Raw genomic sequence first — 15660 nt, 5'->3', positions numbered from 1 at the left:
TCTGTTATGAATGAATGATAGGGCATAATTCGGCTGTCACCTCTTCACCCAAACATACATCTTTGGGGGTGATAATCTACTCACCGTATTTATCAATAAGCAGTAGCTGAAATATTATTGCAGCATAACTGGTTGATTTCAGTAATTAGTTTAATACATCTTATTGGGTTAGAATAGGTTACAGTCAAGAAAGAAAATTCTTTGCACTATAAACTGGGTTCTTTTGCAACAAAAACAGAAAATGCTGGAAAAACTTAGCGGGCCTAACAGCATCTGTGGAGAGAGAAAAAACAGTTAACGTTTCGAGTCCGTATGCCTCTTCTTCAAGTTCTTTTGCTATTGGCAATGATTTTTTAGGGTTATGCAGAAAAGTCATGCTAAAAACTAAATCTTTACTTAAGTACTATTTAAGGCACAGAAAAATACATGCTTCAACACAAGACAAATAACAGGTCTCAAATGCATATAAAAAATATAAAGACATGAAAATGTTGAAACAAATAAAAGTTCAACACCACATTGGCACCTGGGAGGGATTTACAAGCAGAAGTAGGAAAGTGTGTTTTGTGCTGTAATTGTGATTTGTTGATTTGACTAATAAAGTAATGTGATTTTCTTTCGTAGCCTGGCGTGGCCTTCATGAGAAGCTGGGTTAGCAGGTCATGGATAGTTGCACTAGGGTGCTTAGATATATTTCTGTCACCATTTTAAAATTAAACATGCCATTGTGATTTAAATATTATACTTAATTTTATATCAAACTTTGAAGTTAAGTAACAAAACTGGGCATTTTTGGAAGTAGGAAAATAGAATTGATTGGGCTTTCCAGGCACGACATATCTCAACATCTATCCAGAAACTGCCTTTTAAACTAAGGAGCCCTCAATACAAGATGGAATCTGGACACAACCTCACATAACACAGCTTATGCACCATTCACCCTTGCCTCATTGCCTCCTACCTCAACTCTCACCCCAACTCTCCTCAGCTCCCTCCCTCCTTTCTCTCTTTTTCCCCACCCTCTCCCTCTTTCTCCTCCCCACACATTCCCTCTTTCCCCCTCCCCTTTTGCTCTCCTTTCTGTCCTCCCCTTTTGCTCTCCTTTCTGCCCTCCCCTTTTGCTCTCCTTTCTGCCCTCCCCTTTTGCTCTCCTTTCTGCCCTCCCCTTTTGCTCTCCTTTCTGCCCTCCCCTTTTGCTCTCCGTTCTGCCCTCCCCTTTTGCTCTCCTTTCTGCCCTCCCCTTTTGCTCTCCTTTCTGCCCTCCCCTTTTGCTCTCCTTTCTGCCCTCCCCTTTTGCTCTCCTTTCCCTCCCACCCTTTTGCTCTCCTTTCCCTCCCACCCTTTTGCTCTCCTTTCCCTCCCACCCTTTTGCTCTCCTTTCCCCCTCCCACCCTTTTGCTCTCCTTTCCCCCTCCCACCCTTTTGCTCTCCTTTCCCCCTCCCACCCTTTTGCTCTCCTTTCCCCCTCCCACCCTTTTGCTCTCCTTTCCCCCTCCCACCCTTTTGCTCTCCTTTTCCCCCCCCTCCACCGACCCTTTTGCTCTCCTTTTCCCACCCCCCCCCGACCCTTTTGCTCTCCTTTCCCCACCCCCCCCCGACCCTTTTGCTCTCCTTTCCCCACCCCACCCCCCGACCCTTTTGCTCTCCTTTCCCCACCCCCCCCCGACCCTTTTGCTCTCCTTTCCCCACCCCCCCCGACCCTTTTGCTCTCTCTTCACCCCACCCCCCCACCGACCTTTTGCGCATCCCCCCCTTGACACCCCCTCCTTCCCCACTTTGGTACCCCCCCCATGCAATTTGGCACCCTTGCGGTCCCAGCCCACCCTCCCATCCTTTGGCGCCCTCGCCTCTGACCCCCCTCCCGGCACCCCCCTCATTTTCTCTCTCCCTCTAAATATCTCCTCGTATTGCTTTGAATCAAACTTTCACAATTATCACTTGCAATTAAATGAGGGAGGATGAACTTGAATTCATGAATCAGTGATATCAGATCCTGATAAAATACCTGTGAAGCTATGGCAAGGTCTGGATTTTTGTATAAAATTGTAATTCGATGCTAAATGAAACCTTTTGTAGGTAGAATTATTTCAACAATTTACCCTACTTTTGTACAAAAATTAAGATCTATATCACTCTGCCGGAGTACATCAGTTGGACACCATCTATTTTAAGAAATTCACACTTTGGGTAATCTTAAACCTTTTTGCTATATAACCAATTTATCACCACATTTTTTTTCTTTGGTTGTCAGTAGCAAATCTATGACTGTCATAAACTTGAAGGATGCCTACACACATTTTCTTTTTCTAGGCCTGTTTGCTAGTATAATTTGCCTTTTCTTACAGGCATTGGTAGAGAAATCTTTATGGAAGCCACTGCTTAAACTGAAAATGTTCATATACCATTCCAGCTGCTCTCAGTTGCATGGCGGTCTGGTGTGTTCAACCTTATTTGATCCAACACTATGGCTGTTGGTCAGTTGCACGGCTTATCTTTAAAATGTCCATGGTGCTGGGGACCCTTTCCAGGAATATATGCTCACAACACCTACCTTCATTGCCTCCTATTGCTGCATGGAACTGAATTACTGAGATGCCCACATTTATGTCCCACATAATACTTTTATCTTAGCTCTTGTTTCAGACTAAAAAATCTTTGTTATCTGCATATCCCTGGTCCTCCTAGAATAATTAGGAAGAACATTAAGTAATCATTTTTCATGCATCACCATGTCATATGTATGTGTGTTCTCTGAACCTATTGGTGCAAACCAGAAAAAATGCAATGGCCAACCATAGAGGTCATTTGCTAAGGCTAGAGTAATGATTTTTTTTGTGTAGTTGCTCACATTATCTAATATTGAAATTTATGCTTTTCTGCTCTACCCTTCTCTCTTTTATTTTGGGCAGTTAAGACACCTAGGGAATGATGAAGTGCACATAGTCTGGTCAGAGCATACAAGAGACTACAGAAGAGGAATTATTCCCACAGAGTTTGGTGATGTCCTCATTGTTATTTATCCAATGAAAAATTATATGTTCAGTATCCACATAATGAAGAAGCCTGAGGTAAGGAAATCCTCCAGTGTGTTTATATCTATATAGAACTGAATTATTATAATACCAAAATATTTTGCACACTATTTTAATGAAATCATGTTTGTGAAAATGTAACACAAGTTATTTTATTGCTGCAACAATACAAAAGCCAAATACTGCAGATGTTGGAAATCTGAAATTAAATCAGAAAATGCTGGAAGTACTCAGGGGGTCAGGCAGCATCAGTGGAGAGAAACAGAGTTAACGTTTCAGGTCAGTGATGCTTCATCAGAACTCAGGAAAGATAGAAATGAAAATGAAAGGAGGATGGAGTGGGAAAGAACAAAAGGAAAGGTCTGTGATCAAAGAGCTTTAATCACAGAAGGTTCCATGGTACAAAAATGAAAGGGAGCGTAATGTGATAGGTAAAGAAATAAAAGAAATGTCCAGGTGAAGTGTGAATGGCTGGATAGCAGCTGCTGAATGCAAAGTGAAGGAATAAAGAAAGAAAGAAACGAGAAACAAATGAACCAGCAAAGAAAAACATGAAACAAGATGGAAGCAGCAGTTATGATCAAATATATTTGAACTACATGTTGAATCCAGAAGGCTGTAGAATGGTCAAAAGATGCAGTACTGCCCCTCGAGCTTACATTGAGCTTCATTGGAACACTGTAACAAGCCAAGGACAGAAAGGCCAGTGGGAGCAAGATGGGGAATTGAAATGACAAACAACAGGAAGCTCAAGGTCATGCTTGTGGACTGAACAGAGGTGTTCTGCAAATCAGTCACCTAGTCTATGTTTGGTCTCCCCAGTGTAAAGGCGACCACATCATGAATAGTGATTACAATATACTAAGTTGAAGCAAGTACAAATAAATCACTGTTTCACTTGGAAGGAGTGTTTGGATCCTTGGATGGTGAGAAGAGGTAAAAGAGCAAATGCTGCATCTTCTATGACTATTAATTCCAGATTTTTATTGAATTCAGATTTCGCCATCTGCCATGGTGGAATTTGAACACCTGTCCCCAGAGCATTACCTTGGGTCTCTGGATTACCAGTCCAGTGACAATACCACTATGCCACCACCTCTCCACAGGGTGTGAGCAGGAAGCAGCACTGATACAGTCATCAATATACTGGAAAAAGAGATGAGGGAGGGGTCCTGAGTAAGAATGATACAAGGAGTGTTCCACATATCCCACATAAAAGGGCAGGCATAACTAGGACCCATGCAGGTACCCATAGCAATGTCTTTTATTTGGAGGAACTGAGTGGAGTTGAAGAAGTTGTTGTTCGATTCGAGAACAATTTCAGCCAGATGGAGAATGGTGGTGGTGGATGGAGACTGGTTGGGCTTCTGTTCAAGGAAGAAGTGGAGAAGAGCCAGACTGTCTTGTTTTGGGATGGAGGTGTAGAGGGATTGTACGTCCATGGTGAAGAGGATCCTGTTAGGGCCAAGAAACTGGAAACTGTTGAACTGAAATTCCACCCTTTGTGTTTTGGATCCACCCATTATTACAGGTATCCCGGAGACAATCAGAATTTCTCAAGCCACTCCTAAGCAATTGAATATTTTTAATCCAGCATTTTATTTTGGGTACATCCCAGAAATAGCCACATATGCAATAACTTTGTGTTCTAAAACAAAGTAACATTTATAATATTCTTAAATTACAAAACCACATTGTTTGCATTGATTTTTTTTTCAAACATTCAACCTCCAGATATGAATATTATTATTTTTATGCCAGTGGAGCAGAATTACTGGAGACTGTAGGGGGAGTTTTTGCCAGTGCATTGAAGTGTTAACAATCCTCCAGTTTAGTGCAAGATGCCATCTTGGTAAGGAGTTGATGGCTGCATTAGGAATGGCTGCCCATAGTCTTGTTAAGGGCTGTTGACACTCATGAAAGAGGTTGCATGGCACTTTGATGGCTAATGCTTAATATCTGCTTCAATAGCGACCAGCTGTTTAAAAGTAAAAATGGTGTTAATGTCGATTTCAAGCACTGCTTAAAGGGATGCTTGCCATTTCATGTTAACTTGCTGTTGCAGCTGAGAAGAGAAAGAAACTTTCTGGGACACTTTGTCAAGACTTCAACACTCTACCAATGTTTATTATTCAAATTCTCTGAGCACTTCATCTCAAAAGAATATTTGCTCTCCTACTCCACCTTATTGGACACCTTTTATAGGAGTCACCAGGAGAAAAGGTGTGCTTACTAGGGGTCCCACTTGACTAGATGCAGAATGGAAGGAGAGTATAAGGCCAGACAGCGCAGCACCAGCTGCTGCAGGAGAGAGGTACAAGAAGGTAGGATGGCATCTTTTCCCTTTGCAAATACAGGAGAGCTCTCCTCTGAGCCTCCAGTGCTGTGCCTAAGAATTTGTATGCCCTGAACCTCGGTCCCCGAGCCATCCTGCAACATGTCACTATTCACTAGCCAGCATACAATGCACCTTCAGTGGGAATGAGTGCAAGAAGCCTACACATAGGTAGGTAGATAATTAGCCATAGTCAATAAGGGACTGTAGGCACCTCTCTCTGTTGGAGACAATTGGTTATACGGCTTGAGGACTGCCATTCCACATCAAGCGTGGAGCAGGGCGAGGTCTACCTCAGCAGGAATGAGAATTGGACCCATGCGGTTGATTTTTTTTTTTTGAAAAATATACTTTATTCATAAAATATCTGGAAGAACATTCCAAACCATTTCAAAATCACCTTCACATAAGTACAATCAGATTCAACTTTTACATATGTATCACAAGGTGCATCAATACAATCAATGAATGTTACAATCATTTCAATATGGTCAATGCAGACAATCAGACAATGGTATTGGAGTTATCAACATACATCATGTTGCACTCTGAGGTGCTTCAATACATTTATAATACACTTAGTATTCATTGCATACATTCATTTTGAACTGTACAGCCCGAGGGGCTCTCAACAGTTCCCAGTCCCTCGGTGCACTGTGGCAGAAAGGTCTTAGACAGCGATCTTTCCCCATTGCGCCTTTGCGGCAGCTGCCCCAAGCTTTAATGCATCCCTCAGCATGTAGTCCTGGACAATTGGAATGTGCCAGTCTGCAACACTCGGTCAGGGATAACTCATTGCGCTGGAAGACCAACAAGTTTCGGGCAGACCAAAGAGCGTCTTTCACCGAGTTGATGATCCTCCAGCTGCAGTTGATGTTTGTCTCGGTGTGTCCCTGGAAACAGCCCGTAGAGCACAGAGTCCTGTGTCACAGAACTACTCTCGGGATGAACCTCGACAGAAACCACTGCATCTCTCTCCAGACCTTCTTTGCAAAGGCACCATCCACACGGAGGTGAACAACGGTCTCGTCCCCACCACAGCCACCTCGAGGGCAACGTGCAGAGGGGGTGAGACTCCTGGCGTGTTGGAAGGATCTGATGGGGAGGGCCTTTCTCACCACCAGCCAAGCTACATCTTGGTGCTTGTTGGAAAGTTATGGTGATGAGGCATTCTGCCAAATGACTTTGACAGTCTGCTCGGGGAACCATCCCACAGGATCCACCCTCTCCTTCTCCCGCAGGGCCTCTAAGACGTTACGTGCCGACCACTGCCTGATGGACTTGTGGTCAAAGATGTACGGCGCGGTCCAATTACTTGGAGCGTTCTGCGGCAGCGTGGCCAGACCCATCCTTCGCAACACCGGGGACAGGTAGAACCTCAGCACATAGTGACACTTGGTGTTTGTGTACCGAGGGTCTACGCACAGCTTGATGCAGCCGCACACAAAGGTGGCCATCAGTGTGAGGGTGATGTTGGGCACGTTTTTTCCCCCTTTATCTAGAAGCTTGTACATCGCGTCCCTGTGGACACGATCCATTTTCGACCTCCAGATAAAGTGAAAGATGGCTCAGGTGATCGCCATCGTGCAGGATTCTGGAATGGGCCAGACCTGCGCCACGTACAGCAACAGTGAGAGTGCCTCACTCCTGATGACCAGGTTCTTACCCGCAATGGAGAAGGAGCGTCACTCCCACATGCCCAGTTTTCTTTTCACCATAGACACTCGCAGTTGATGTAATTCTGAACCACACGCTAGCCATCTAGCCAACTGAGCCTAACCTGCTTCAGCACACATTTATTGCTCAGTGAAACTGTGCCTAATCAGCATTTGAGTGCTAATCCTGCAGGTGTTGGTTTTAGCACCTTCATGCAAATTCAAATAATGGTAATCAGGAAGCATTAACTTGTGTGCTAAGTCCAGTCCAGGCTTTCAAATAGGCTATTTTTTATTTGCATTGTATTCATTTAGTGCCTGTTTTCACACTCTGGCCAAAATAGCCTTCAATTATCTTATTTTGACTATATAATTTCAGAGTTCCATATCGAGTTGCTTTTCTCTATTTGTGTGCAGTATTTCTCGGCCTTGAGAATAAAACTTGGAATCAGTTTTCAGATTCTTAATAATCAGTTCTAACTTCTTTTACAGTACAAGGCTATGGAAGAAACTTTATTTCAAAAATTGGGTTTCTCGATCTTTAAGGTTCTTGTACCATTTTTCTGCCACCAACATGATTTTCAACTGTTAACTGATATACAGAATAGCAATGGAAATACGCAGCCCCTAACCTTTTATTGTGGCCACAGTATTTCCATCACATGGTCAGAAGTGGAGATGTTCGCTGATGATTGCACAATATTCAGTACCATTCGCAACTCCTCATACTGAAGCAGTCCATGTGCATATGCAGCAAGACCTGAACAAGACTTGGGCTGATCAGTGGCAGGTAACACAAGTGCCAGGCAATAACCATCTCCAACAAGAGAGAATCTAACCATCTCCTCTTGGCATTCAATAGCATTACCATTGCTGAATCCCCAACTATCAATATCCTTGACAAAAAACTGAACTGGACCAGCCATTTAAATACTGTGGTTATAACAGCAGGTCAGAGGCTTGGAATTCTGAGGCGAGTAACTCACTTCCTGAATACCCAAAGCCTGTCCATCATCTACAAGATACAGGTCAGGAGTGTGATGGAATACTGTCCACTTGCCTGGATGAGTGCAGCTCCAACAATCAAAGGTCGACACCACCCAAGACACAGCAGCTCTCTTGATCGGCACTACTTTAAACCTTCACTCGCTCCATCACCGATGCACAGCGACAGCAAAGTGTAATATATACATCATGCACTGCAGCAACTCACCAAGACTCTTTCAACAGCATCTTCCAAACCCACGACCTCTATCACCTAGAAGGGCATGAGCAAAAGACACAAGGGAACCCTCCAAGCCACTCACCATCCTGACTTGGAACTCTATCACTGTTATTGGATCAAATTCCAGGATCGCCCTTCCAAGCAGCACTGCATTTGTACCTGCACCAGATGCACTGCAGCAGTTCAAGAAGGCAGCTCACTGCCACCACCTTCTCATGGGCAACAAATGCTGGCCAAGCCAGTGATGTATTACAGTCACCGTTCCTACATTGAGGAGAGGATGAATCTGAAGCCAGTCTTTTCCTTAATCCAAGTTTATTCTCAAGGCTACAGTGTAAAGGCAGAGTCTGCTTCTACCCCCACCCAACCCCACCCCTCCACCCGATGTGAACTGTTTTTTATACACTTGCAATAATTCCCTATTCTTTCCGCAGTTGTTGGCAGCTGCTGTCAATTAAAAACATAAAGCATGCACTCCATTGCAGCATGATTCCAACATTAACAGATTAAATTAAAAAGTGCATTGTCTTTTCAGACAAAAAACTGAAGACTGAGAAATAAATACACGTTTTCAAGACTGTCATCCTGATTCGTCCCTCTTCCAATACTCCCAATAATTTTTTTAACTAGAAACCTTCCTTTTGGTGAAACAGTCTGACAACTGATGGTTTTTATCGGCCAGTTTGAGTTTAGAGATTTCCTTTTTCTCCTCCCTTTGTTTTGACTTACGATATCAATTCGTAATTCTTTTTCACTCACGCTCTTTGTGGGGTGTACGTTATGCCAAAGGAAACAATTGACTATATAACATTCTATTGGGACATTTCCTTCGTCATTTCCCCATATGGAATTTCCCTTAATGTTTTAGATAAAAAGAATGTCATGACAACTGCCTCTACAAGTGCAAAAGTCTCAGCAGCTGGGGTGCTCTTCACTGTTCACCTTATTTTCTTGACTTCCCAAGTTAAGGGGCAACATTTCCCATTTTTCCCCCATAGAAATATTATGAAACCTGCACTCAAAAACACACCTGTAATAGAGCTAAGACCTCTCACTATATTTTTATGGAATATATCTATATGATAATGGCTACTTCCTAAAATTTTAAAAACTGGACGAAGACTTTAAAATGACTGAAGCCATTCTGGCAGTATCAGAGAAGCTAACATCTCATTATTTATGAAGAGATCTTCATGATCCCTGAGGGCTGCAGAGACCAAATTCAAAGGGAACTAAAGGCCGTCTACATTTCACAAGCCAGGCCTGCCCAACCGGTGTTAATTCACCTGATAGAACAAAGGACCCAGACAAAGGGATACACATCTTTTGTCAAAGTGGAGAGGTAGGAGCCATGTGACATGGCCCTATTTCTGCCCTCCCACCCCAGCTAGCAAAATGAGTAATATTGTCTTGTGGAGTTGCAAAGCTTAGTCTGCCATCTTCCATCTAGCAAGCAGCAGCTCAGAACAAGGGCTCAGTCCAGGTGAATCCCTGACCCCTATTTACACTGTTTCTAATGGGACTTCTATACCATTGCCTACAACACTAATTCATCTGTACGTGCCTATTGTTTTTTTTATTCACTTAGGGGATGTGGATGTCGCTGGCTAGGCCAGCATTTATTTCCCATCCCTAATTGCCCTTGAGAAGGTGTTGGTGAGCTGCCACCTTGAACAGCTGCAGTCCCTGTGGTGTATGTACACCCACAGTACTGTTAGGGTGGGAGTTCCAGGATTTTGACCCAGCGACAGTGAAAGAATGGTGATATGTTTCCAAGTCAGGTCGGTGAGTGGCTTGATGGGGAACTTCCAGGTGGTGGTGTTCCCATATATCTGCTGTCCTTATCCTTCTAGATGGCAGCGGTCGTGGGTTTGGAAGGTGCTGCCTAAGGAATCTCAGTGAGTTTCTGCAGTGCATCTTGTAGATGGTGCACTCTGCTGTCACTGTTCACCTGTGGTGGAGAGAGTGAATATTTGTGGGTGTGGTGCCAATCAAGTGGGCTGCCTTGCCCTGAATAGTGTTAAGCTTCTGTTGCTGGAGCTGCACTCATCCAGGCAAGCACAGAGTATTCCATCACACTTGTGACTTGTGCCGTGTAGATGGTGAACAGGCTTTGGGGAGTCAGGAGGCGAATTACTCGCCGCAGGATTCCAAGCCTCTGACATGCTCTTATAGCCACAGTATCTATATAGCTAGTCCAGGTCAGTTTTGGGTCAATGATAACCCCCAGGATGTCGACAGTGGGGGATTCTAGTAATGCCATTGAATGTCAAGTGGTGATGGTTAGATTCTCTCTTGTTGAAGATGGTCATTGCCTGGCACTTGTGTGGTCCGAATGTTACATGCCACTTGTCAGCCCAAGCCTGGTTATTGTTCAGGTCTTGCTGCATTTGGACATGGACCGCTTCAGTATCTGAGGAGTCGTGAATGGTGCTGAACGTTGTGCAATCATCACTTCTAACCTTATGATGGAAAGAAGGTCATTGATGAAGCAGCTGAAGTTGGTTGGGCCTAGGATACTACCCTGAGAAACTCCTGCAGTGATTTCCTGGAACTGAGATGATTGACCTCCAACAAACACAACCATCTTTCTTTGTGCTAGGTATGACTCCAACCAGTGGAGAGTTTTCCCCCTGATTTCCATTGGCTTCAGTTTTGCTAGGGCTCCTTGATGCCACACTTTGTCAAATGCTGTCTTGCTGTCAAGGGCAGTCACTCTCACCTCACCTCTGGAGTTCAGCTCTTTTGCCCATGTTTGAACCAAGGCCGTAATGAGGTCAGAAGCTGAGTGACCCTCGCAAAATCCAAACTGGGCGTCATTGAGCAGGTTATTGCTAAGCAAGTGCCGCTTGATAGCACTGTTGATGATCCCTTCCATCACTTTACTGATGATGGAGAGTAGACTGATGGGATAGTAATTAACTGGGTTGGATTTGTCCTGCTTTTTGTGTACACAACATACCCGGGCAATTTTCCACTTTGCTGGGTGGATGCATATGTTGTAGCTGTACTGGTGCAGCTTGGGTAGGGGCGCAGCAAGTTCTTTAGCACAAGTCTCCGGTAGTATTGCCGGAATGTTATCAGGGCCCATAGCCTTTGCAGTATCCAGTGCCTTCAGCCGTTTCTTGATATCACGTGGAGTGAATCGAATTGGCTGAAGACCTGCATCTGTGATGCTGGGGACCTCTGGAGGAGGCTGAGATGGATCATCCACTTGGCACTTCTGGCTGAACATTGCTGCGAATGCTTCAGCCTTATCTTTAGCACTGGTGTACTGGGTTCCTCCATCATTGAGGATGGGGATATTTGTGGAGCCGCCTACTCTAGTGAGTTGTTTAATTGTCCACCACCATTCACTATTGGGTGTGGCAGGACAGCAGAGCTTAGACCTGATCCCTTGGTTGCGGAATCACTTAGCTCTATCACTTGCTGCTTATGCTGTTTGGCATGCAAGTAGTCCTGTGTTGTAGCTTCGCTAGGTTGACACCTCATTTTTATTAATGCCTGGTGCTGCTCCTGGCATGCCCTCCTGTACTTGTCATTGAACCAGGGTTGATCCCCCGGCTTGGAGTTAATGGTAGAATGGGGGATAGGCCGGGCCATGAGGTTACAGTTTGTGATTGAGTACAATTTTGCTGCTGATGATGATGGTCCACAGCACCTCGTGCATGCCCAGTCTTGAGTTGCTAGATCTGTTCAAAATCTATCCAATTTAGCACTGTGGTAGTGCCACAGCACATGATGGAGTGTATCCTCATTGTGAAGATGGGACTTCATCTCCAAAAGGACTGTGCAGTGATCACCCCTACTGATACTGTCATGGGTAGATGCATCTGTGGCAGACTGGTTGGTGAGGATGAGGTCAAATATGTTTTTCCCTCTTCTTGGTTCCCTCGTCACCTGCCTCAGACCCAGTCTAGCAGCTAGGTCCTTTAGGACTTGGCCAGCTCAGTCTGTGGTTGTGCTACCAAGTCACTCTTGGTGATGGGCATGAAGTCCCCACCCAGAGTACATTTTACACCCTTGCCACCCTTGGTGCTCCCTGTGGTGCTTAACATGGAGTACTGATTCATCAGCTGAAAGGAGTCAGATGGGGGGGTGCAGTATGTGGTAACCAGCAGGATGTTTCCTTGCCCATGTTTGACCTGATACCATGAGACTTCATGGGGGTCAGAGTTGATGTTGAGGGCAGCTCCCTCCCGACTAAATACCACTTTGCCACCACCTCTTCTGGGTCTGTCCTGCCAGTAGGACAGAACATACCCTGCGATGGTGATGGTGTCTGGGACATGACCTGTAAGGTATGATTCTGTGAATATGACTGTGTCAGGCTGTTGCTTGACAAGTCTGTGCGATAGCTCTCCCAATTTTGGCACAAGCTCCCATATGATGGTAAGGAGGACTTTGCAGGGTCGATAGGGCTGAGTTTGCCGTATGTCGTTTTTGGTGCCCAGGTCGATGCTGGATTCATTCCTTTTTATTGACTTTGTAGCGGTTTGATACAACTGAGTGGCTTGCTAGGCTATTTCAGAGGGCCTTTAAGAGTCAATCACATTACTGTGGATCTGGAGTCAAATGTAGGCCAGGCCAGGTGAGGACAGCAGTTTTCCTTCCCTAAGGGATTTAAGTGAACCAGATCATTTGTACAACAATCGACAGTAGTTTCAGGATCATCATGAGACTTTCAATTCTATATTTTTTATTGGATTCAAATTCCGCCATCGGCCGTGGTGGTATTCGAACCCGGGTCCCCAGAGTGTTACCCTAGGTGCTTGGATTACTAGTCCAGTAACATTACCACTCTGCTACTGCCTCCCCTCTGTCCCATTGTGGAAGTCATCTCTACTGGAAAAGTGAATTATCCAGCGTCAGTCTTCAGCCTGTCGATCTCTGTGAAGGAATACACCATTGGACTTTGATTCTGGACTCATATAAAACAATTCTTTATTCTGTGGTCTTTGCCCTATCTAACCCCCCCCCTATTGTATGAGTGAAAAAGGAGGCTACATTGTGACCCTCCTCTCTGATCAGTTGTCTAATTGTCTACCATCATTCGTGGCTGGAAATGAAGAGCTTTGGTTCAGGGAAAAAGAATATAGCATGAGAATGATTCTAAGTTGTGTTCTATTTTCTGAGGGCATAACATGCCAATGTTTTATTTGCCACACAATGTTGCTTCCATTTGAATGGAATAATCAATTAGTTGATTTGCAAAAGACATTGATTCTAATCTTCGACTGGGACAAAAGATCTCTGCTGTTTAATGCAATTAATTTCTTTTGGTGACATGATTTTATACATTAGCCTATTGTCAAAAGGATGTTTAGCAAAGTAAGTAAATTTTCATATCCCTGTGTACTGTTCTTTGGCGGCACAGGATCCACCAGAGACAAATAGTGGTAATTACTTGTATGGCAGCTGCTTCTTGGACCAATATGGTCCTGTAGAGGCCAGCTGCAGGGCAGTGACCTGAAGCAGAACACATGCTTTTACTAAACTTTATTTCCATTTCATAGCTCAGTGCTTTAACACTGTTGTGTTGCTCGCGGGCCTGAAGAGTACATTTCTTAATCCTAGCACCATTTTCTATTTCCTTGGCGTAGTTTCCAAATGTATGTGAAGGTTGAAGGAATAAATACATTAGGTATGCTTTGCATTCTCCTAAAAAGCATCCACATGAAGAATATGCTCCATTTGCTTTCCAATCTACTGTGACTTGGAACTATTCTTCAACATCAGTTGTATCTTTCAGTGCGCATGTTACCTGTGTATTAATCCTCTATTTTCTGAAGAAAGAACACAGCCCAGAGTTAACAACAGCTTACCTCTATCTAGCATATTTAACGCAATAAAGTACTTAGAGGTGCTGAACAAGTAATAACAATAAAAACACTGAGCCACAGAAGGAGATATCAGGACAAGAGCTTGATCAAAGAGTAGGTTTTGAGGAGCATATTAAAAGTGGAGGGAGAGGGCTATGGAAGGAATTCCAGAACTTAGGGCCAAGACAGCTGAAAGCACCGCCAACAATGGCGGAGCAAGTATTGGGGATGCTCAAACAGCCAATTAGAAGAGTTTGGAACAGGAGGAGGCTATAGAGATGAGAGGTGAGCTACATTCCATTCAAATAGCCAAAAGAAAAATTAGACTTAAATTAGATATTTTTTATCTTTTATCAGTTACTATTTTAATTTCCTTCTATTGAAGCATAATAAGTCTTTTTTAAACTAGATGTGGCTATCAGAAATCTTATTAAACTTATTGCAGTAATAGATGATACATCAATTTGTAAAACTGAACCAAGTAATCTTTCAAACAGGTGCCATTTTTTGGTCCACTGTTTGATGGTGCAATCGTGGATGGGAAAGTTCTACCAAGTCTGGTCCGAGCTACAGCAATGAATGCAAGTCGAGCACTAAAATCACTAATTCCACTGTATCAAAATTTGTATCCTTTTTAAAAATATCTTTTCCTTTCATCAAGATGCTCCCTTCTATTCTTCGAAGACCTCTTAAGTAAGATGGATTTAATGATTTATGTTTCTTCGTTTTTTAATGCCTCTGCTAGCGTCTGGGAGAAGAATCCACATGTTTGAGTCTTTATTTTTGTGGGGGACAAAGGTAAAACTGAAATTTCATGCACTGTATTGGGAACCAAGCTGTGAAAAATATATTTGCAAGATGTTTTTAGAAGGAAGAAAGGTAATTAGTTCATTATTCTAACAAGCATAAAGGAGCCTTCTGAGCATATGAAGAACAGTTGGAAAAATGTGAAATCAATCAACTTAGCCCATGATGTAATGTAATAAACTTGAAAACCTATCAAGCATCTTAGAGAAGCTGAGATAATTAAACAGATTTAAGTGTAATAGTGAAAAATTATAAAGCTACATTAGATTACCAAGTCTTTCTGACTCTACATAGTATTTGTTTTGCTGCAATTTATTTGAAAAAAATCTTGCTTGTGTTGTATCTACTGCGGCATCTGAACACCACAGCTCGCACAATAACAGCTATTTTGTAGTATAGAAGATGTCCTATGAACACAATTAGAGGGCTTCGATATGATTTTTAAAAGCAAAATACCTGAGGATGCTGGAAATCTGAAATAAAAAAAAAACGCTGGAAATACTCAGCAGATCAGATCGCATCAATGGAGCGAGCAACAGTGTTAACAATTGAGGTCAATTATTTCAGTGTTCTTTACCCATCTTATGCAACAGATGATTTTCTCCTTATCTCTTTTTTTTTGTTTTTAAGGAAAAGTATATAGATGGAATTCATAAATCAGTTAACTCAATTTTTTTTTATTGAGACCTATTAAGTCTTTATCAACTGATTTAACCTTAGGCCTATTGTTGCTGAATAGTGCCAGCATCTGGCTTAAAACTTAGAAGAGTTCATCGGTCATTCT

The 15660-nt window shown here is 43.3% G+C and overlaps 1 protein-coding gene across 6 annotated transcripts in view; it reads left to right on the top strand.

Annotated features, from left to right (window-relative positions):
• Nucleotides 1–14795, top strand: part of ralgapa1 (Ral GTPase activating protein catalytic subunit alpha 1) — a 259513-nt gene extending 244718 nt beyond the window's left edge. For 2 of the 6 annotated variants that reach the window (XM_078562770.1, XM_078562769.1), the window contains exons 38-39: nt 2910–3068; nt 14567–14772. In XM_078562770.1, coding sequence (XP_078418896.1) covers nt 2910–3068; nt 14567–14707 — 300 coding nt within the window. In that variant the 3' untranslated portion in view covers nt 14708–14772. Of the gene's footprint in view, nt 1–2909; nt 3069–14566 lie in introns of all 6 variants that reach the window. The other 4 variants (XM_078562768.1, XM_078562766.1, XM_078562765.1 and 1 more) reach the window with 4 other exon arrangements.
• Nucleotides 14796–15660: the final 865 nt, after the last annotated feature.

The sequence above is a fragment of the Cetorhinus maximus genome, chromosome 18 (assembly GCF_964194155.1).
Source record: "Cetorhinus maximus chromosome 18, sCetMax3.hap1.1, whole genome shotgun sequence".
Classification (NCBI taxonomy): domain Eukaryota; kingdom Metazoa; phylum Chordata; class Chondrichthyes; order Lamniformes; family Cetorhinidae; genus Cetorhinus; species Cetorhinus maximus.
The sequence above is the reverse complement of the archived record's forward strand: the minus strand, read 5'-3'. Positions and strand labels throughout refer to the sequence as shown.